This window comes from Muntiacus reevesi, chromosome 7, assembly GCF_963930625.1.
Source record: "Muntiacus reevesi chromosome 7, mMunRee1.1, whole genome shotgun sequence".
NCBI lineage: Eukaryota > Metazoa > Chordata > Mammalia > Artiodactyla > Cervidae > Muntiacus > Muntiacus reevesi.
The window spans coordinates 83,651,385-83,672,985 of record NC_089255.1 but is presented as its reverse complement, the minus strand read 5'-3'; the positions used below and the strand labels follow the sequence as shown (position 1 = coordinate 83,672,985).

General features: G+C 41.9%; 1 protein-coding gene across 11 annotated transcripts in view; it reads right to left on the bottom strand.

The window, feature by feature from the left end:
- TTLL5 (tubulin tyrosine ligase like 5) overlaps nucleotides 1-21,601 on the bottom strand; it is a 404,612-nt gene that overhangs the window by 239,244 nt on the left and 143,767 nt on the right. For all 11 annotated transcript variants that reach the window (XM_065940163.1, XM_065940162.1, XM_065940173.1 and 8 more), the window contains 6 exons: nucleotides 19,337-19,438; nucleotides 17,440-17,531; nucleotides 16,561-16,668; nucleotides 5,045-5,126; nucleotides 3,431-3,492; nucleotides 2,178-2,272 (listed from right to left, as the gene is read on the bottom strand). In XM_065940163.1, coding sequence (XP_065796235.1) covers nucleotides 2,178-2,272; nucleotides 3,431-3,492; nucleotides 5,045-5,126; nucleotides 16,561-16,668; nucleotides 17,440-17,531; nucleotides 19,337-19,438 — 541 coding nt within the window. The remainder of the gene's footprint in view (nucleotides 1-2,177; nucleotides 2,273-3,430; nucleotides 3,493-5,044; nucleotides 5,127-16,560; nucleotides 16,669-17,439; nucleotides 17,532-19,336; nucleotides 19,439-21,601) is intronic.

Below are 21,601 nucleotides of genomic sequence, written 5' to 3'. Positions count from 1 at the left end.
AGTACATGGAACTAATCTACAGCTGCTTAAGCCTTTAAGTAATTATCCTGTGGACTGCTCAGGGATGAAGTCACCCTGTTACCTACCAGTTAGCAGAGCAAACAGCGAATAGGTTCTTCACCATTTGCAAAGTCACCAATAAAAGCTGCAGGCAAGCTAAGAAAAGGGATCAATTCATTCAAGATTGACATACAGCTACTCCTAGAGTGGAACTTGCAGAAACTCTGTTAAAGCTGCACAGATACATTCGTAATATTTTATACACAATCCTGTGACTCTTGCCACAGATACTGCAGAAAGCAATTTAAAGGAACATGCATGATTGCCTCAATTCAGTTTTCCTAGTACACCTAGGTTAACTCTCTACTTTTCTTGTTCAAAGTTAAAGAAAAGCCTTTGACCTGTGATGTACTACTGATCAGGACTTCCCCAGTGGCTCAGCGGTAGAGTTCATCTGCAGTGCAGGAGACACCGGAGGTGAGGGTTTGATCCCTGGGTCAGGAAGATCACCTGGAGGAGGGCATGACAACCCACTCCGGTATTCTTGCCTGGAGAATCCCATGGACAGAGGAGCCTGGCAGGCTACAGTCCATGGGGTCGCAAAGAGCCAGACAGAAGTGAAGCAACTTAGCTCACACACATATATACATACAACTGATCAAGTACAACACTGCTGCATGATTTCACTTCTAATCTAAAACCCCTTAAAATATAGTTCACCTTGTTGTATACTACAGCACTGATACTAATAGGGAATAATTTGAAAGCAAGAGGTCACAGGCAGCCTGCAAACTAAATCCAGCTCACTGACATACTATATTTCATCTGCAAAGTAATATTTTTTAAATTGAACTTGTTGTCAGTATTTTAAAATAAGATTCCTGATTTCTCTAGAAAGTAAGAATATCTGACAACTCATGGCAGTGAGCAGCTAAAGCACAGAAGTAAAAGAGTTGCCCTGTTAATGTGAAGCATGCACTCACTACCCACTTTACTGCAGTTACGGCACTCGTGTATCATACCTGGCCCTGTTTACTCTGCAATCCTCAGAGGCATTTTGAGGTTTCCAATCCTGTTCTAATGAAAAGCTATCTGAATAAATAATGGTATCTAAGCTTAGCAAACAGAAGTAGCAGTATCTAAATGAGACCAGCAAACAAAAGGAAGAGGAGTGGGAGGAAAAAAGGGAGAGATGGAGGGCTAAAGTGGAGGTGGGATGAACACAGGAGGGAAAAAATAAGGGAAAGAGGAAGAATGGGGAGAAACAGCAGCTGTTTCTCCCTTCAAAGAGCTTACAGTCTCACAGAGGAGTACTGGACAATTTAAAGGCAACAAATCAACGAAGGCAAAACAATGCAGTTGAAAACCAGTAAATGATGTTGCAATGAAAAGAAAAGGCCATGACAGAGTGGAACGGATTTAATAAAAAACGATCTCCAAACTTCTGAGCAGGTAAGGTAATCAGTCCAGACAGGAAGAGAAGGTGACCTTTTGGATAAGAAGAAAGGTTAAAGGCAAAGAAACACAAGTGGAAACTAGCCAGGTCTAGATGGGCAGAGACTGATCAGATGACGGAATGGATAAACCATCAGACAGCTGACTGGTTTACCTGGAGCAAAAATGCAGAGTACACAAAGACTGGAGGAACACTGGGTCAAATGAAGTTTCAGACACGCCCGCCAAGCTCTCCGCAGGCATTTAGCTCATTTAAATTCAATCAGCACCTCATGATCACTGAGGGTCCTTATGAAGAAAATCGCATGTAGAGAAGGTATTATTTCAATTGAGCATCTTCTCTGCAAAGCTAGCCTGAAGATAATGCAGCAGAGTAGTGATGAGAAATTTGCAGAATCCCTCTCTGTGCCTCATTTACGAGTATATCACTGTGAAAAGACTGGGAGCAATTTTTCAAAAGAGAGACAAAGAAAAAAGAAAAGAAAATGAAAAAAGAAGCCAAAAGAAAAGAAAGACAAAAAGCACAAAGTAAGATGGCTTGAAAGCATTAAAAGCATAAGCTATTAGCCATGGCTGAATATAACTGCCTCCTGTCTAGAACGGTCCCCCAATTCTCCTGCTATAGGTGACCTTCTAATCACAGTGCTTCAGCTCACTTATTGACAACAGCTGCCACTTTACAATAAGCTTCCTTGGGGCTTCCTGTTGCTGGAACTGCTTACCTGAGGTTTCTGGAAAGGGTTTCGCCTGGAAGACTCAAAGGTGGGGTAAATTGGCCGGGTTGATGTCCGCTGGGCAGGATCTTGACACACAAACCCTGAATGGGGAATGGGAAACATTAAAACTGCCATTTGCTAAGAAATAAGGAGGTTTAGCTGCACCTCTCCTTTTGATGGACAAGCTCGGTTTTGCTGCCATAAATCTGATAGAGCTCCGTCCAGAAGAGGTTTAGGCGTGACTCTCCCATACACATCCTCCACTTGAACTTTGAACTATCACAACTGGAGTGAACAAGAAAGGAAAATATGCAGATCAATCAGGCTTCCTTTTTGGGAAACCGAAATGTGATTCTGATGGACAAAGAGATGGTGACTTTTGATGACCTTCAGAGTAAAAGTGCACTTAAAAACACAGTTGTTAATAAAGACAAAGTATTTTAAAGTGCCTTCCTGGATGGTGACTGTAAAATAACAGTGTTGGTTTTTACCAGGAGAATCCAGAAGCCAGTGAGGGGTCTTATCCTGTTACAGGATCCACTTCTGGAACAGCCCAAAGTGGTCTGCTACTGGCAAGTTCCAAAATATGCTTTGTAGATTATCCATGGCTTAAGGAATTAGGCTTGAGCTAATTTCACTTATTTCCTAAAAAGCAGCAGATTCTCATCCAAGGAGAATGGGGTAGCAAAGTTTTACAGCATTTGATGGTACATCAAGTGCTAGTTCAAATCTGTTTTATTATGTGTTTTTGGGGTACTTAAAACAACAACAACAACCCTAAACCCACAACATACCCACTTGGCAGCCCATCTCCATCTCAAAGTTTTGTTTTATCTACTCACAAAGGGATTTTTCCCTTGGCTTGCTTCAGTTATTACTACAGAAGAGATTGTGTTGACACCAGTAGAGACTGCATAGCAGAAACATAGCCAGTCTCCTTGGTAACAAAGCCTCTTCAGTGGGTTTCACTATCTCAGCTCGGGGTAAAATATATTTTCTCCAGATCTTTGCTTAATTCTCTTCCTCAGCTCATGATTCCTGTGCCCCAGGAATTAGGTCTCAGCCCTAGCTGTGGTTCAGCCTCAGGGCAGGAAGGAGCCAGGGGGTGTGGAAACTTATAAACACTTCCCTGAAAATATAATTTTTGAGTACAAAACATTCAGTATGGCTGAGGAACTGCCAGTTGGCAACACATATAGTCTGACAAAATGTATGCTCTACTTCATTTTTATGAGTCTTCAGAAAAGAATACTACTCACCTACAACAGTGAACATATCTGAGATCATACTGGCTTTAATCTTTAGGTCCAGAGGTGCATCACTAACAGAATAATGAAAGAAAAGAGCAATTGATAATTTTATAGATTAAGAGAATAGCTGCCCGTAATAGCCCTCAATATAATAGAGCTACCAAATGTCAGTGAGGAGCAACACATAAAGTATATCAAATCCATGGGGGAAAAAAATCTGGGCAAAAATTCTAGAAATAAAAGCTTGGTGTCAAGCTCATCCTCTGTAAGGCAGGCCCAGCTCTAAGGCGCTGATCCACTGACACTCAACCTTTTTATTCCAGAAGGTCTTGTTTGCACAGGGTCATGAACACTGCTTTATTATCACTGTGGATTTTAGAGGTTCAGATTTTTAATATGCTCTTTTATGAGCATGCCCATCATTCAAAGTACTTTTTACTGCTGTGATCATCAAATCACATTCACATGCAAGAGAAGGAACTTGGGCTATCTTTGTACTTTTTTAAGACTTCATTTTCCATTCTAAATTGATCTCCTTAAGATTGTGTGCTTGCAAATTAAAGCAATAAATAAATAAATAAATAAGCTATACCAAAGTATCACCAGATGATACAGAAGGAACCCACATGGAAGCAGAAACAACAAAGCCTGAAAGTGTGGGGCCTCCCTGTGGTGATGATGCCATGCTGGCTTTGGGGTTGAGGTGTTCCCCCAGAAACCAGATTCCTCTAACCCCTTACCCTGGGGCTCTCTAACAGTGTATGATGTACACTTTGCCAGGAAATCTACAAAACACTGACCTAACCAAAGGGTAGCACAACATCTGAAGCATCTGTATTATCCAGCCCTACACCTTACAACTCAGGTGAAGTCAGACCCCCACCCAACCAAGTAGTCAGTCTGTCTTTATTTGATTGCTTGGCATTGTGCCAACATTTTTCATTGTTAAAAATGCAGCAGCTGGGTGGTCTCTGGCATAAATCTCTAGGGTTTTCTAGCTGTTTAGAGAAGTATATAGCTAACAGAAACTCTGGCTGTAGTCACAGATAGAAGCAGAATCTTCTCTGGTATTGGAAAATAAGTTTCTTTCCTTCTTCTAAACGATAGGTTAAAAATAATTTTTTAAAATGTCTGAGGATTTTAGACTTTAATCTTGGATGGATAACACCAGGACATGGACAGGGTAAGAGGACCAAATATTATTTACACACTCTAGGCCCAGCTCTACACCTTTATGATATGTGTGGGTTAGAGGATGTATAAACTTTTGGTAACAAAGGAAATACATCTTGTGTATTTCTTTACCCTTAGCTGAACACCTACAAAGTTTAAAAAAAGTGTGAGAGGGAATGCAGTGGAGATAAAAATGAAAGAAGCATCCCTAGAAGCCCAATAAGATAGTAAACAGAGATTGCAAATTGACCAGTAAGACAGAGGTCCATGGTTGCAATATGGACTCTGATAATATGTCACAAATCCCCCAAATTTAGAAATTCTAATCATCTCAATCTAATAAAGAAGGGGAAACATCTCCTAGTGCCAAGAGAAATGACCAAAAAAAATTGTTTTAGTGCTGCTTACCGAAGGTTTATCCTTTTCTAGTTGATGGAACAGACTACTTACCAGGCCAAAGAAGGAGAGAGATTCACTTCCAACAACCATGGCTTCAGGGTAGAATCTATGAGCACGTCAAAGCCATAGAGTTCTAGAAATACAACATAACACAATACACAAAATCATTTTCCATGTCACAACCAAACAAAGATCTGGAAGAGTCAATCCAGTCAACTTCCATCAAAGGCCTAGAAACTTGCTGAGTATCCAGAGATAGTAGATGTAGAGAACTTTCAAGTTCCAGAGAAATTAATCAAGTTGTGGGGCTTCCCTGGTGGCTCTGATGGTAAAGCATCTGCCTGCAATGTGGGAGACCTGGGTTCGATCCCTGGGTGGGAAGATCCCCTAGAGAAGGAAATGGCAACCCACTCCAGTACTCTGGCCTGGAAAATTCCATGGACAGAGGAACTAGAGATAATAATGCTCCATGGTTTCTATCATCCACTCTTGACATTTCTGAGTTCTATACAGAAAGTGACCTGACTCTAAAAGTTAACAAGCATGATTCTGGTGCTGTGCAGAAGGCTAAAAAAAAATGTTAGGAAAAGGAATGCAACAAATGCATCTAATATCAATGCTGCCTTGGGCTTGTTTTGGGTTGTTCTTCCCCACCACACTCTGAAAACAGGAAAATCTACTGAAGGCATCTCTCTAGGATCTTCCCATCACACTTTATTAAACCAAGACCTTGCTTTTGCAATGTAGGTCAAAAAAAAAAAAGAAGGCATAAAACCTATTTGTTCTTACCCCTCTAAGGTTTCAATTCCCCTTTGAATATAGAAAATAAAATATACTGGCCCACCGTAGAAAGACAGAAGAGAAAGGAGGGAGTCATTGGCAGCCAAGTGACTACGATGTGTCACAAGGGAAGGAGCCAAGGATCAAATTTCCTTTGCTAATTCTTGTCCCTTAAGTCCCCAACTGTTACAAAGCCAGAACCAGGAGCTGGCTCTTGTCCCGGAATGCAGGGGTGAGAGGCTAACTTGGAACCTTAGCTGGCAACCTTTACTCTTATTATCATCATTAACGAGACCCTCTCCAGAGTCCTCCTCAGTATACACACATCGAACGCATCAGACTTTCAGAAGTCCCACTCATTCTCAAACATCCCACTCTGTGTCCCTGAAATAAATTGTTTGCACACACCTTCTCTCCAAGAGAAAAGACTAGTTTCCTGACAGTCTGACCGAGGTCACAGGCCACACAGCTCACACCCACGGAATACAACCAGGTATTTTCCAGAAATTCATTTTGAGGCAAATTTCTTTACTTCAATAAGAACTACTTCTCCATTTCTCAATCCTCTCAAACATATAGAAGAACAAATGGGAGTTTCTAAAAAGATGATGCCAAAGACTCCCTTCTGGAACATGGAAGCGTGGGGCAACGGGAATCTAGGGACCCGGGCCCCCCTCACCACATTGTCCTTTGTTCCCTGTGGAGCCTGAGAAGATCACCTCTCTCCCTCATATTTATTAGCATGCTCTGGCTTCCTTTATCCTCTTTATCAATCACCATTTGTCAATATCTGTATGCTCAGTTAACCTATAAACAGAATTCCTACTTATGCAACATAGATTCAGGTAGATATACATTTTAAAATTCTCTCTCAGGAAAAGTTCTCAGGAGGGAGTTGTTTTCCATAGTACTTATTTAGGATTCCATTTAAATTACAAAAATAATCACAAACTATAAGAGAGTCTGAGACCGGATTCACCCTCATGTAACTACACAAAAATCATATACTATCAAAACTTTAAAGGTGTAAAGAAAAGAAAGCAAAAAATTAAAATAAAAAAACAAACAAAAAAGAAAAGAAAGCTCCTTTACCTATCTTTTTTTTTTTTTTTGGCAGCATATTCATAGCTTTTATGGCCAGTACATCCTTCTGAATATTTTACCCAATGTTCAATCATTCCATAGAATATTCCCCCTTTAATTTGAGGAAAATCTTTCTGTGATATAGCACTAGTAAAGACATTTAAGAGGAAAAACCTAACCACAAAAACTGCAAATCCATGTTAACATTACACAAGCACAGAAAAATACAACAGGAGTCTGATTCAAGGAAAACATTCTCCTCAGTTTTTGAAAACTGAAGCACAGGATTCAACTATTTCATAAACTGGTAATAATATTATTAATAATAATAGCATAAGGAACAGGATGAGAATAATGACTGGTGCACATATTGATCAGATTTGCAGAATCAGCCACAAATGAACACAAACTGAAATCAGAAATACAAGCAGTAAGACCCGTTATTTAAACACCTCACAATGAGCAGCCGACATATTTACTTAACTCTCTCTCAGATTCAGAGGCAAATTCCAAGACTCTCAGTTGAAACGCTGAGAAACCGGTAATGTAGAAAATCAGAGAAAAGAAAAGAGAAAAAAACCCAAAGAGAAACAACACCCTTTATCAGTTCAGTTCAGTTCAGTTCGGTTTCTCAGTCTGTCTGACTCTCTGTGACCCCATGGACTGAAGCACGCCAGGTTTCCCTGTCCATCACCAGCTCAGGTAAATAAAACCCACCAGTTGCTAAATGATCTTAAAATCAACTTTGAACCTAACCAACATCTGGACACACAGATATACAGATGTGTGACAGCATCGAGGTACACTGCAAAGCCCAGGTCACCTGAGAGGCTGGAACCGGAGGAGAGGACTAGGGTAACAAAGAGAGCACTTGTATCAAGCTTATCTCTTACAACGATCAACTTAGCTTAATCAAAATCATTTGGTTCCTTGGCAGGCCAAGAGAGTCCTTATAGCAAATCTTTTAACTTAGGCTTAGTCTTTTCTCTGGATATTACAGATTTTAAAAGGTAAAAAGCATCAATAAGTTGCACTGAGAATATGAAACTTACTCACTTTTGATGTATGTTTTAGCAGCAGTGTCTACAATTTCAAAAATTCAGTTACCCATGGTGACATACACCAGTGTTCCTGTCATTAAAAGGTGCAGGCAAGCCAGGCTTCTCCAGTTCTGAGAGCTAACTTTCTTTGTTCCTCTGCATTGTCTCCATTGTAACCGAAAAACAAGTATCTTCAAAGGACTGTTGCTACCACTTTGCTCAACCGTTTCCCCAAGGAAATTTGCCTTGGTGAGATATAGTTCCTTCAGCCCCAGCTAAAACAAAACAAACCTGCAAATCTGACTGGTGCATGGTAAGAAGAAGCCTGACTCCAGGTCACATTTTACATTAGCACCCTTATCCCCCATTTCTTTCCAGCAGTTTCTTAGAAAGCAATCTACACTTAGCCACACTCACTTTCTTAATGCTTGCTGACTCTCCTGCCCAGAGCAATTTGCTGCTGCTGCCATTCTTTAATAACTGACTATTCTCACTATGATCCCAAAGACCGCCTTGTTGCTTTAAGCCCAAGCATGTGAAAACTGCTGACCGCCCCTTACTTATTGGAACTTTCCTCTTCCTTGGTTCCAGGACACTGCTCTCGTCTGACTGTCCTCCTCCTTTCTCTCTTTCTTTCATCCCTTCTCTTCTGCCACTGGTAGTCACTGGTAGGCTTGTTTGCTCAGGGTAGCATCCTCAGGTCTCTCCCCTTCTCAATTCTACTGCTCTTCTTGGATGCTCTCATGTATTCTCATAGCTGCAATTAATATGATGATGATGACATTCAAATCTCTGTCTTTACTCCAGTGTCTCCTGGACACCAAATCCATGAATCCAAATGCCATCCAGATAACTTCACGAGGATATCCCAGAGATACTCGATGCTCAACAAAACAGAGCTCGGTATCTTCTCCCAAAACTTTGTTTGGCTTCCCACTGCTCTTCATCTTGGAAAACCCCACACACTAGTTGCCTGTACTAGAGACACTCTTCACCACCTGCCAAATGCAACACATTATCATATCTCTTTCTCTGTTTCTCTTTAGTCTATTTTCTATATTCCCCTTTGAGGTAAAATTTACATATTTAATGAAAGGGACAGATCTTCAGTGTGCTATTTGATGAGTCTTGATACATCCATAAAACCCACACTTGTATCAACACACACAGAACACTTCCATCACCCCAGAAAGATCCCTCACGCCCCTTCCTGGTAAATATCCTGCTCCCTGTCACCACACCACCAGAAACTATTATTCTTATTTCTTACACCAGGGATCAGTTTTGCCTATTCTAGAGTTTCATATAAATGAATGCATATAGAATACACTCTTTTGAGTCTGACTTCTCTCATTTAGTATGCTTTTGAGGTTCAGCCATTTATCATTATTTCTTATTTGAAGACAGGTTTACTGAGGTGTAATTTACACACAATAAAGTTCACCCTTTTGCATCACAGTTTGATGAGTTTTGACAAATGTATGGTTACCCGCCATCACCAACACGCAGAACAATTCTATCACAAACGCTCCCTCTGTCCCTTTGCAGTCAATCTGCCCTCCCGGTTCACTGGCAATCATGAGCTGACTTCTGCCTTTTCCAAAAGTCAAATAAATGGAATCACAAAGTATGTAGCCTTCTGAGAGTGGCTTCTTTCACTTAGCACTGTGCATGTGAGATTTATCTGTGTCATCACACATGTCAGTAGTGTAATTCATTCCTTTTACTGCTCAGTAGTATTCCATTTTATAGACCACAATTTGTTTATCTATTCAACGGCTGATAGACATCTGGGCTGCTTCCAGTTTTTGGTGATTATAAATAAAACTGCTATGCACATTCATGTAAAGCTATTTGCATGAACATATGGTTTCATTTTTCTTGGGTAGATACCTAGGAATGGGAGTGCTGGGTCACGTGACTAAGAGTATATTGTCACTGTGTTCCTCCTACCACCAAATCATTCCCCTAGCACTAGTCTCTCCCTATTGTAGTCCATTCTCCACGTGGCCATGAGAATTATGTTCTAAGACACAAATCTCACAGTCAGATGGAGAGACAGGCAGTGAATCGGCCCAGCAAGACTCTAATGTCAGGCTGGCTCCTGGAGGACTTCAGTCACTTCGTGGGGCTTTCCAGGCGGTTCAGCAGTAAAGAATCCATCTGCAATGCAGGAGGATCCAGGAGACACTGGTTCAATCCCTGCATTGGGAAGATCGCCTGGAGGAGGGCATGGCAACCCAGTCGAGAATTCTCGCCTGGAGAATCCCACGGACAGAGGAGCCTGGCAAGCTACAGTCCATGGGGTCACAGAGTCAGACACGACTAAAGCAACTGAACATACAACACAGCAGTGTTACTCAGTAGTCCCTCTGCTAAAATTCTGTCACACAAAGCTTTGGGTCAGGTCATGATAAAAGTTAAAGGAAAAATAGTAATCCTGTTTTTCCACTGCTCAAAAAACTCCATGGCTGTCTATTGTCTATAGGATGAATTTATACATGCCAGTGCTTTATAAGGAGCAGGAAATGGCAACCCACTCCAGTATTCCTGCCAGGATAATGCCATGGACAGAAGAGCCTGGAGGGCTATAGTCCACGGGGTCGCAAAGAGCGGGACACGACTGCTGACTGAGCACAGTGCTTCCCCAAGGGGCCCTAAACTACCTCTGTAACCTTGCCTCTCACCACCTAATCCAACTTAGGCTACAGCTAGCCACACTGAACTTTTCATTTCAAAACATGCCACTTCCTGTCAAGACACTGCCTTTTGCATGTGATACTCCCTCTGCTAGGAATGGCTTTCTCTGGCTCCCTGAGGCACAGAGCTGGTAACCCCTTGTATTTTCCAAGGACACCTGAGTCACTCTACTGCTTGTCCTGAAATGTGTCATTTCACAACTGCTTCTCTCCACCACTTGAGGGCAGAAGTCATGTCTTGTTCACTGCTCTATACCAAACAGCCTGTACTATACAAAGTACACAGGAAGCAAGCAAGAAAGACTGATTAAAAAAAAAGAAGAAGAAGAAAAATATTTTTTAATGTAAAACACTACAATTTTTGAGAAAGACAAAATAATTTGCAGCTACTTCCTAAAAATAACCCTAACCAGAAGACTTAATACTCATAATAAAGTCACCAATTACAAAGAAAATAGGAGAAATTCTAATGAAAGATTTTTACATATTAAGGAGAAACTTAACAAAAGGCAACCTAGAATGGGAGGAGAAAAAAAAGATTTGACAGAGAAAATAACAGTGCATCCAAGTCCTAAGAGATTACTAAACATGTCATACCATCAGTTCTGGAAATCAACCTACTAACGCTCCCCAGGAAAAAAGTCTCAGCTGAAGCTGTAATCCTTGAAACTGGAAAGTGCTGACATTAGCCAGTGCGCGCTGTCAGTCAAATGCTATTGTATAAAGGAAATTCTTTTCACTTTGGCTTTGGATTGGAATTGAAAATCTAAGAAGGAATACTCTATCTGGGGTCCAGAAGGAAAATTTGGGGGAAAAAAAAAACCACAGATGAAAATCCCACAGAAAAATGAACTAAATAAAAGAAAAAGCCCAGAGCCAATTTGTTAACTAGTCCAATAAATCGACATGGTATCTGGCTACCATGTGTAAAGGTGGACTTGAAGGGAATATCTAGAAAGTGGTGCAGTGGTAAAGAATCTGCCTGCCAATGTAGGAGATGCAAGAGATGCGGGTTTGATCCCTGGGTGGGGAAGATCCCCTGGAGTAGGAAATGGCAATCCATTCCAGTATTCTTGCCTGGAAAATTCCATGGACAAAGGAGCCTGGAAGGCAACAGTCCACGGGGTTGCAAACAGCTGGACACGACTGAGCACGCACACACGTACACACGTACTGTTGATTAGAACACAAAGAGGCCTTTTTTAGGCCTGATCTGCTAAAAAGGATGATATCATTTTTCCTGAGATCTAGTTACAGGAGAGCAGAGAGAGAATCCAGGATATGGGGCATGCCAAAAATGGCTGGACGCACCAGGAGTTGTATTTATGTGGGTGGAGAGTGAGCCAGAGAGACCTGGCTTTCAAACTTGGCTTTGCCATTTATTAACAGCATGACCTGGGACAAATTATTTAACCTCTCTGAATCTTTTTTCCTTGTCTATAAAACATGAGTAATAAATACCAACAAAACTGTTATGAGGACTAAAGGAAATAGCCAATGAAGTGTGCCTGACAAACAGTAGGTACTTGCTTCTAAGTCCCTTCTACAGTAAACTTCCCTTCCCATCTAAACAGAAGCATTTGATTAGCCAGAAAAGAATGCTATCTCAAAAAGTGAACTGTTTAATGATTTTCACTACTTTTTATATTGGTCAAGTAGTATACATTATAAAATGTATGCCGCCCACTGTCAATCCTTCAACAAATATTTATGAACAGCCCTACTTTAAAAATGTCAGTTTAGGGGTTTCCCTGGTGGTCCGGTGGTTAAAAATCTGTATGCAATGCAGGGGACACGGGTTCAATCCCTGGTCCGGGAAGATCACACATGCCACAGAGTAACTTAAGTCTGTGAGCCACAACTACTGAGCCCGCCCACCTACAGCCCATGCTCAGCAACAAGAGAAGCCAGTGCAATAAGAAGCCATGCACTGCACCTAGAGAGCAGCCCCCACTCTCTGCAACTGGAGAAAGCCTGAGCAGCAATGAAGACCCAGAGCAGTCAAAAATAATTAAATTTTGGTAAAGAAAAAAAAAAAAGAATGTCAGCATAATTACCCAGTAAAATAGTCTTAAACAATATCAATAAAAGGCCAAACCAGCATACATTCCACAAAATAGGGTATATTGAACATGGTGGTGGTGGTTTGGTGGCTAAGTCGTGTCCAACTCTTGTGACACCATGGACTGTAGCCCGCCAGGTTCCTCTGTCCATGGGACTCTCCAGGCGAGAATACTGGAGTGGGTTGCCATTTCCTTCTCCACAGGATCTTCCCCACTCAGGAACTGAACTTGGGTCTCCTGCACTGCAGGCAGATTCTTGACCAAATGAGCTATGAGGGAAGTCCTTATATTGAGCACAGTTCGTCCTGAACAATGAAATCGCCAGTTTCTGACCTAAATGAGGCCAGTCTGATCAATTCTACAAGTGGCAGGACAGCTGGTTCATACACTCTCAGGCCGGAGAGGACCGGGGTCACAGCTTGTTACTTAAGTCATCCTCACACACGAGATGAAACCACTGTCAGCGGCAGCATCTTTAAAGGATAGCTAACATCCTGTTGTTTTTGGCTGCTTTTCTCCAGCTGCTCAAAAAAAAAAAGCTGTTCTCATAGCCAGTTATCTCACATTGCCAATTTCCTAAGCATATTTAAAGGGTTGCTGTTTAAGCATATATTTCACATGGTACCACATTTTCAAAATCTTAAATGCAGTAAATATTAAGACTGTCAAAAGTCTGTTTTATTGGGAGAGGCATCAAGAATCCTATTGACCATGAGTCCTATGACCAAGATGATTTGATTGCCAAAACTCCTCTTCTGACCCCTTTTCTCTTAAGCTGAGTCTCTTTCATTTGAGTTCTCCAATTCACTAGCTCTAGGGGGAAGGGTCTTAACTTGTCAGGGCCCCAATTTCTTTATTCAGACTAATTCCTTGAGGCCCTTTCCAGATGTACATATTTATTAAAAGGCACCAAGTGGCTAAGTTTCTGATAGCTTGTTAAGGTTCCTACATTTAAATGCTATTAACACAATGCAGATATTTGTGTATACTGTCCCATGTAAAATTTGGTTGTGTATATTGTTCCATGTAAAAATTGGTTTGATTAAACCACCACCTTATCATCTACACCTTGAACACAGCAGGAACTGAGAAAAGTTAACTGCGTAAGTAAACAAAGGAATGGGAATATTGAAGGCACCTGGAAACATTGCCGGACACTACAAGTGGTAGGGTGGGGAAAAAATCATAGGCCAGAGACACGTAGATACTAATGGAGTGCTCCTGGCAAGGAATCACATAATGTGGAAGGGCAGAAACAACAACCAAAAGAATACCGTGAACCCCATCACCCGACTATTGGCTTCCTCTAAAACACCAATGCCCTGTTCAAGCCAAATTCTTCTGGGAAGCTCTCAATTCCTGTTTACTCTAAAACAAATGAAAAAGAGAAGAGAAAAAAAAAAACCCAGATTATTCCTTGTAACTTAAACCCCAGGGGAGGCTGGGAACCAGTGGGAGGCAAAGAGATTCACACAAATACACACACGTATACAAAATCATTTCTGATGGGGGGGAGGTTAATAAGGCACACAAAATCCCAGGGCTGACAGGAAGTGGAATTAGAACCACAAAAGCCAAGAAGATAGTCAACAGTTTAAAAAACTCCAGATGCACTCAGTTTATTAAAACTGAACACAAGCAGGGAGCCAGGAAGGAGACCCATGGCTGATGAAATAGTCTTACAGGGTATTTCACTGAATCAGAGAAAGTCACTGTTCATTTCTCATCAGAACTTCTAATGCCATTAAAATCAAGAAATTCTTAAGCTTCCAAAAGGCAATCAGGTAATGAAATAAAATAGAAAACATTCAGAAGGGCTTTTGATGATTTCTAGAACAAAGATTTTCACACTAAGAGCTATTAGAAATTTATTCTCATAGAAAAGTCACATAGATATGGAAAGAAACACTTATTTTTTTAATCTAATAAGGTTTTTGCAGTTGGAATTATTTTTCCCATGCCCCCTCCTCAAAAAGTCTGCAATAATTCTAAGAGCTCTAAGCCCTGACCACACCAGATCCACTGGGAAGCCTACCATCGGGCCACCACAAGGCAACTGAAGCAAGAACCAATCATTCATTCAACAAACATTTTCCAGACATCCTCCAAAAGCAAAAAAAACGCTACTGTGCACAGAAGGAGCAAAAGCAAGGGAGATGTTGTTGCCGTCTTCAGGGAGCTTCCAGTGTGGGAGACAGACACGTAAACGGGCCTGAAGGGGCTGCTGCAGACTGAACGGACTGGGGTCACGAGGCTCACTGTGGTGGGAAGACTTGGGGAAAGCATCACCAAAGAAGCGATACTTGACTTCATCTTGAATGAAGTCAGTCATCTTTCAGGTAAAGTAACAGGAGAAAGATATTTCAGGCACAGGATAAAAGCAGGTGCAAAGGCAGAGCGTGAGGAAAGGAGCCGCAAAGGCCAGGGAAATGGTAAAAGATTTGGTTCAGCAGAAGCAGAGACGGAGGGGAAGGGGAGACAGGGAGACTACTAAGAAGACAAGCTCGGTGGCTACTGACAGGAAGAGGACACAGGGGAACAAGTACAGAGCAGCATGAGCGGGGAGGCGCAACAGGGCGTCTTCTAGCCGGACAGCGGCACTTACGCAGAGGCCCAAGGGCACGGAGTCCTCGGGGACACCCCTGGCTTCTGAGGTGTAAGTGGGGAAACGATACTCCAGAAAAGTCGGCTGGAGTCAGAGCCTTAGAGACTTCAAAGCCCTACCAAGCTTCTATTCGTAAGTTAGGTCTAGGGAGCCGCTAAAGGATTTTAGGAGACATGAACATATTTGCATTCTAAAAGAGATACACAGACATCATAACCTCTTCTTTTCCTATATAATTAAAGAGATCAAGAATTATAATGCCTAATTATAAAAATAACAAAAAAAATTTTTATAGAGTACAAATTAAGGGCCGACACATGCCAAGTGCTTTGCACACGTCATCTCATTTGGTCTCAGGGTACTCTCAAAAGGTAGGTATTCTCATTACTGCCGTTTTACAGTCGAGGAAGTAGGATGAGAGTAACGTGCTGAAAATCAGAAGGGGTGTAGATGGGTCTCAAACTAAGTCTGCCAGGCTCTAAAACCCACGTTCTTTAAGTTCCCTGGAATCCTGCCTCTGGAGCAAGCTGGGACTCTCATAGTCTTACCACTGTATTCCTTTAACTATCCGCTCCATCAGTGATCCTACTGTGTTTCATTAACCCAGCCTGCCACCTGCTGAAAGTCGGTGTGACTGCACAGATACTGGTACCAGCCCTAAGGAGTCACAGCCGCACAGAGAGCAAATGGGTGCAGGCACCCACAGTGCCGCAGCCACAGCTAGCGGGTCAGTAGGCAACAGGCTCCCCGGTCTGGTAGCTGTGAACTGCTTGCTGCTCCTTCTCTGTGCAATCAGGGCATTAACGGTGGGAGGGGAGGGGTGGAGGAGGAGAAAGGGAAGAGAGAAAGGGTGGGGAGGGGGGGAGCTCACTAGAAAGAAGACTAAAACAAAGAGGAGGAGTCACTGGAAAATGGGAGAAAGTACATACTGGTACCAGCCAGAGCTTCTTGGAACAGTTCCCAGTCTGGCTGCCAAAGAGCTCTGGAATATATTTGTTAGAGCTGGATTCCTGTACAGTCCGTTGCAGACTTTTTCTGATTGCACTCTGACAAAGAGACCCACACTTTTTAATTCCAATCCCTGCTTCCCACACAGAAAGCTAGTTAGTCCTCAGGGGACCTCCAACTAAGCTCACCACTGGCCTCTTCGTATGCTACGTGAGTTTAGAAAAGAAAGAAAAGTCTACCACATACCTTTGACTCCTGTAGAATGACTAAGCCTCTCTACCCCAGGATCCCACCCCAACTTCCCGAGCCCCTTTTCACAAAATATGTTAAGCTTCTTGAGTCTCCTTACCAAAACAACTGCTCCGATGAGGAACAAAGGTTTTACAGGCTGTGGCAATAGCTAGTTCAGCGGAGATTATAGTCTTAATGATGAGGTCCTCTACATGGGCCATCAGTGCTACAAAGGGGAAAAAAATAGAAGCACTATAATGCATGCATTAGGACTGGACTCCAGGACACAGTGTAATTATAAAAGCACACGTGGTCGTTCAAAGAAGTCTCCACGTGGCATGTGACTGGTGCTCCAGGACAAGGCACGTGTGGGAACAGAGCGACGCAGGCAAGAATGGAGGTGCTGGGGGATGTCCTCCAGTGGCCTCCAATGACAAGACGCAGGCCCAGGCTGGAAAAGGAGCCTTCCCCCTTCTGACTCTCCGCCCACCCTTTCCTCTGTGGACCGAATCAGGCCTGCAGGCACCTGCCTCTCACTCTGCTCAAGGCTCACTGACAGCGTCCACTTTGATTCAGAGCCCTTGTGCTCAAACTTGACCCTGTCCGTTCTCTAATTCAACAACATGAATGAGAGAGACTTGCCTCGGGAAAATTTGAACTCAGGGCCAATACAGAGATAAGACAATTTGTTATATTAATATAAAAAGCTGACAGTAGTTTAGTGAGTAGTTTGATATTCAAAAAGGACAAATTCACTAAAGACTAAGGAAAAAGTTGTCTTCCAAACTAGAAACAAGAAAAGGGATTTGGGGAGCCATGATAAGTAAGCCTGTTGTTCTCTGTCTTGTAAAGGGCAGGAAAAATTAGCACCAAGAACAATGATCCTATTAGACATCTCAGCAACGCTTTCAGAATTAGAGAGAAAGACTCCTGGTAAGAGACAGCAGTGAAGTTACACAAGAAGAGAAGGCAGGAAGGAGAAAGGGCTGGCACTCACCGGTGGTGTCTCTGCCTTCCTGTTTCAGATACCGAAGCATAGCGCTCATGCTCCACTTGTTCCCATAATCCTCCACTTCCGGGTCATCACAGCTAAAACAGATTCATGGATCAAGGTCACACAGGCAACTAGGCTTGCCTCTAGAAACAAGATTTTTCAAATAGCATTTTTTCCTTGTAAGTCTTTAGAAAAATCTTCCCTTTGCTGACTTCCATTCACCCATTTTTTTCTTGATCCTTTTTGTCATATTTGCCTTTGTACCAATTTCTTCTATCAAAATGAAAATGCATATATTAACAGCTCACCTTAATGAAGGAGGTAGGGGAAAAGAAGGCAAAATCCTCCTTAACGAAACATGATGCATCATGAATGAGTAGAACAAATTTGTGAATGTGAACAAATTTAAGAATGATCACAATGCATTAACAGACTGAAATGGTTTGGGATACTAACCCAGTCTTTGAGGTAAATGTCACATGTGCCCACAAAACAACCTCTAATGCCATTTTCAGACCAGAACTGAGTTTCTTGGGCTAGTGAGCTAATCTTGTGTAGCATTTTAATGAGCTAACCCTGAACAGAACTGTGTTGGCATCTGAAGCAAGCTCCGTTCTGTCAAGTGGTAGGCATGGCTTTTTTTCGATACCTTTTGAGCTATCACCCAAGGGAGAACTCTCCAGGGCGACAACTGAAGCAATGAAGTACACCACTGCTACAGCCACAAAAGGGGTACATTCCCAGACTGCTGGAAGGGTTTTGCAATCTGACACCTGTATTTTACAGCAGCCCCATTATTCCCCACCACCAGCCCTCAACCTATCAGCTGCATCTTTGCCCATCTTCCAAAGTCCAGGATACTGTTCCTTCCACCAATTCCAAACACCTCTCATAGGATACTCAATGAAATCTATACAGCTCTGGCAACTATGCCATCACTTCCAGATTCCTTTCTCTCTTTCCTTGGACCTTCTAGGGACCTATTTTTAGTCTCAGTAGAAAGTAACTGTTTGGGTTTCTTTTTTATTTTTCCACTTTCTGGCAAAATTATCAGGATGAAAGAAAACAGAGCAGAAAGAATATTTCCACACAGCTGGGCTGGTACTCTGTTCCACTGAGTCTTTTTCTGAGATGGCCTCATTTCTTTTCTTATTTAATTTATTCCTAACATTTTTCCCCTGATCATAAAAAAGTTTTAGAAAAACTTAGGAAATACATAAAAGCACAGAGAAGAAGACAGATATCCTCCACCCATAATCCCATCCATTGTAGTTAAGGACTATTCACATTTTAAAATCTATCCTTCTAGTTTTCTTCTCTACCCCACACTCCCTCAAGGGGGGAAAAAAATCAGCTTTAGTTATCCTATGAATTCACTCAAAAAGAAGTGAAATCGTGTGCACTGTATAGTAGCCTGCTTCTTCCCCTGACAATGTACAGGATGAATATTCTTGTCTCTGAACCTGTGTGCATACGCTTTGCTGTTTCTTAAGGTTAAGTTCCTAGAAAGAGAATTGCTGGGTCAAAGGGCACAGGATTTTTGAAGCTTTTGATACATTTCACCAAGTGCTGAAATGACCTAACTTCTTGGCTTCTAAAACGTTCCATACGCCTAGAAAATTCCCACCCCTAAGTCAAGTGAGGGAACTTAACAATGAGGAAGACGAAACTTGGGAAGGCAAGCTTGTTTTGGTGGAGAAAGGGGACACTGTGGCTGGGCGATCAGTAAAAAGCCACAGCAGGTGAGCCTTGCAGCTACACGCGATGGCTCTGACCGCTCTGCGCTAAGTTACGCGGTGTAAAGGCAGAGTTTCCCTCCAGTGCAGTGGGCAACTCTGCACTCCTCTGGCAGCCGCCTCGAAGGCTGCCCCCCGGCTCCCAGCTCGGGCGCAGCCAGCACCTGACATAGTCCCCACTCTTCTTGTTCACACTGTAATTGGTCAGGTGCATGAACTGGTTCCGGATGTTCTTGGCTCCTTGGTCATACCGCACGGTGGCAAACCTGATGAAAGAGACACAGGTTAAACATCAGCTATAGGGCTTCAGTAAAACACAGGATCAATGGGATATTAATCAAGAGAGGGGGGCGTCTTGTTCAAACACTGAGAGCTTATTAAGTGTCAGCTCCCATGCTAAGTGTTTCATGTATAACATTACATTTAACTCAACCATTAAAGCAATCCTTTGACTAGTATGTCTAATTTTTTTGATATGAACATTAAAATGTGACTTGGAAGATTTAAGCAACTTGCCCCAAACCACACTGACTCCAAGATCCATGTTTTTAACCATGGATGTTTTCTGATATAAAATCTTAGTCTGATAGGAAGGATTAAAATGAAAACAAACATTCACAATCAGGTAAACTGTGTATAGGATGCTATAGATGAGGGCACATTAGCTGGTCAAGAAACACCTGAGTGTCTACACAATAGTACCTGGTACTAAGGCATTCTATGGAAAATATTATGCCAAAAAAAAAAAAAAAAAAAAAGGACAGCATAATGATATATAGACTTAGAACTCAGGGCCACAGAAAAAACAAAAAGCCTGATCTATAAAATTAAGAAAATAATGGTAGCGTTAATAGCATACAAAGGCTAGGTCTACAGAATGGCGTAAATGTAAGCATAGAGTGGATTAATTCCTGAATTTGGAATGAAGGCAAAAAGAGGGATTAAACACAGAGTCCACTGAAAACAGAGCAGCAATTTGATATCCTGGACTGTTGCCAAAAGAAGACCAAAGTATAAAATATATGTGCCTCTGAAGGAAGTAGCCAAAGAGAGAGAAAACTTTCCAGTGATGCTCAACATCAACAAAAGGACACTCGAGTTGAATGGTTATGGTAAATACCACTGCCTGTTTACATACCACTCTAACCATATCACCCCCTTCACTAAAGCGGTGTCCCAAGAGGCACATCCAAGCGTGTGAAAAAAAATCCTGGAAGGCCACAAGTTTATTTTCATATGATTTGCAAATTATTTACATGTGCTTACTCAGACTATGAAGTCAACATGAATTTTTACCACATTAAAGGGCAGCACTTAAAACTGCTCCTTTCCTCTATTTCTTCTCACTCACCCACTATCTCTGTGCCTTAATTCCCTCTACTAGAAATATACAAGAGCCAAAAAAGAAGAGTGGAAAAAGGACAAACCCTCAAAACTAAAATAAATAAACATGAGGCCAGGAAGAAGGATGTGGACAAAGAGAAAATGTTGACCAGGCATACACAGCTAAGAGACAAGAGTCTGACTGCATGAGAAGGACCTCAGAATTTCCAGAAACTTCCGGTAGTTATCACTTAACTTCAGTCATGTCATTCCATAGCGAGTAAACCTTACCTATATATCCCAGCCTTCCTTCTTCAGAGATTCTTCAATGAAGAGGGAACCAGTCATTCTCTGAATTCTTGTGCAATGTGAGGGGGGCCCATGCAGGCCCCGCAGAGGCAGCCTGCCTCAACCAGACATTACCTCACAGGGACATACCTCCTGCCATCTCTCCCCCAAAATAATGATTTAGAAGGAGGAAAAAGGTTCTGCTTCAGAGAAAGAGGTTTTTCACCTCTTCTAAATTCAAGTATCGGATCTAATTTGGTCAACAATGTGAAAAGACTGGCAAAGGCCTGGCAGTTAACTGTAAACTGGTACCTAACACATCTGCCGTCCCTACACTCCTTTTTTCAATAGGACTACATCTCTAAGAAAAAAAAAAAGTTTTCTTCTCCCTAGTCTTCCTTTTTGCTGGGGTATTTAAATTCTAAAACTCAGCAAGGACAAGATTATTTATGTTACAGTTCTACAGAGCATAAGCAGAAGTAAGAATAAGAGAAAACAAAAACAAAAAACCTGAACCCACTGGAAAAGTTACCCAAAAGGGCAAACGTGCTACTTTCTTTATGTCAGTCAGCTGAATAAGGAAAGGAGAAGACCATGTAGAGGAAAGGCAGGCATGAATGATCTCTTTCCTCCTGTCCCAGGAAGTTCTTATGGTTCTCACTAAAACAGGATTAAACAGACCATATTCATCTCTGATAACTATTTTCCAACATTTTCTTCTTATTTCTAGTCCAAAGGTCCCAGTTTCAGATCTGGCCTAATAACCAAGTTCTGATTAACCTACAAAGATTGTTTTCTGTTTTAAAACTTGAATAATT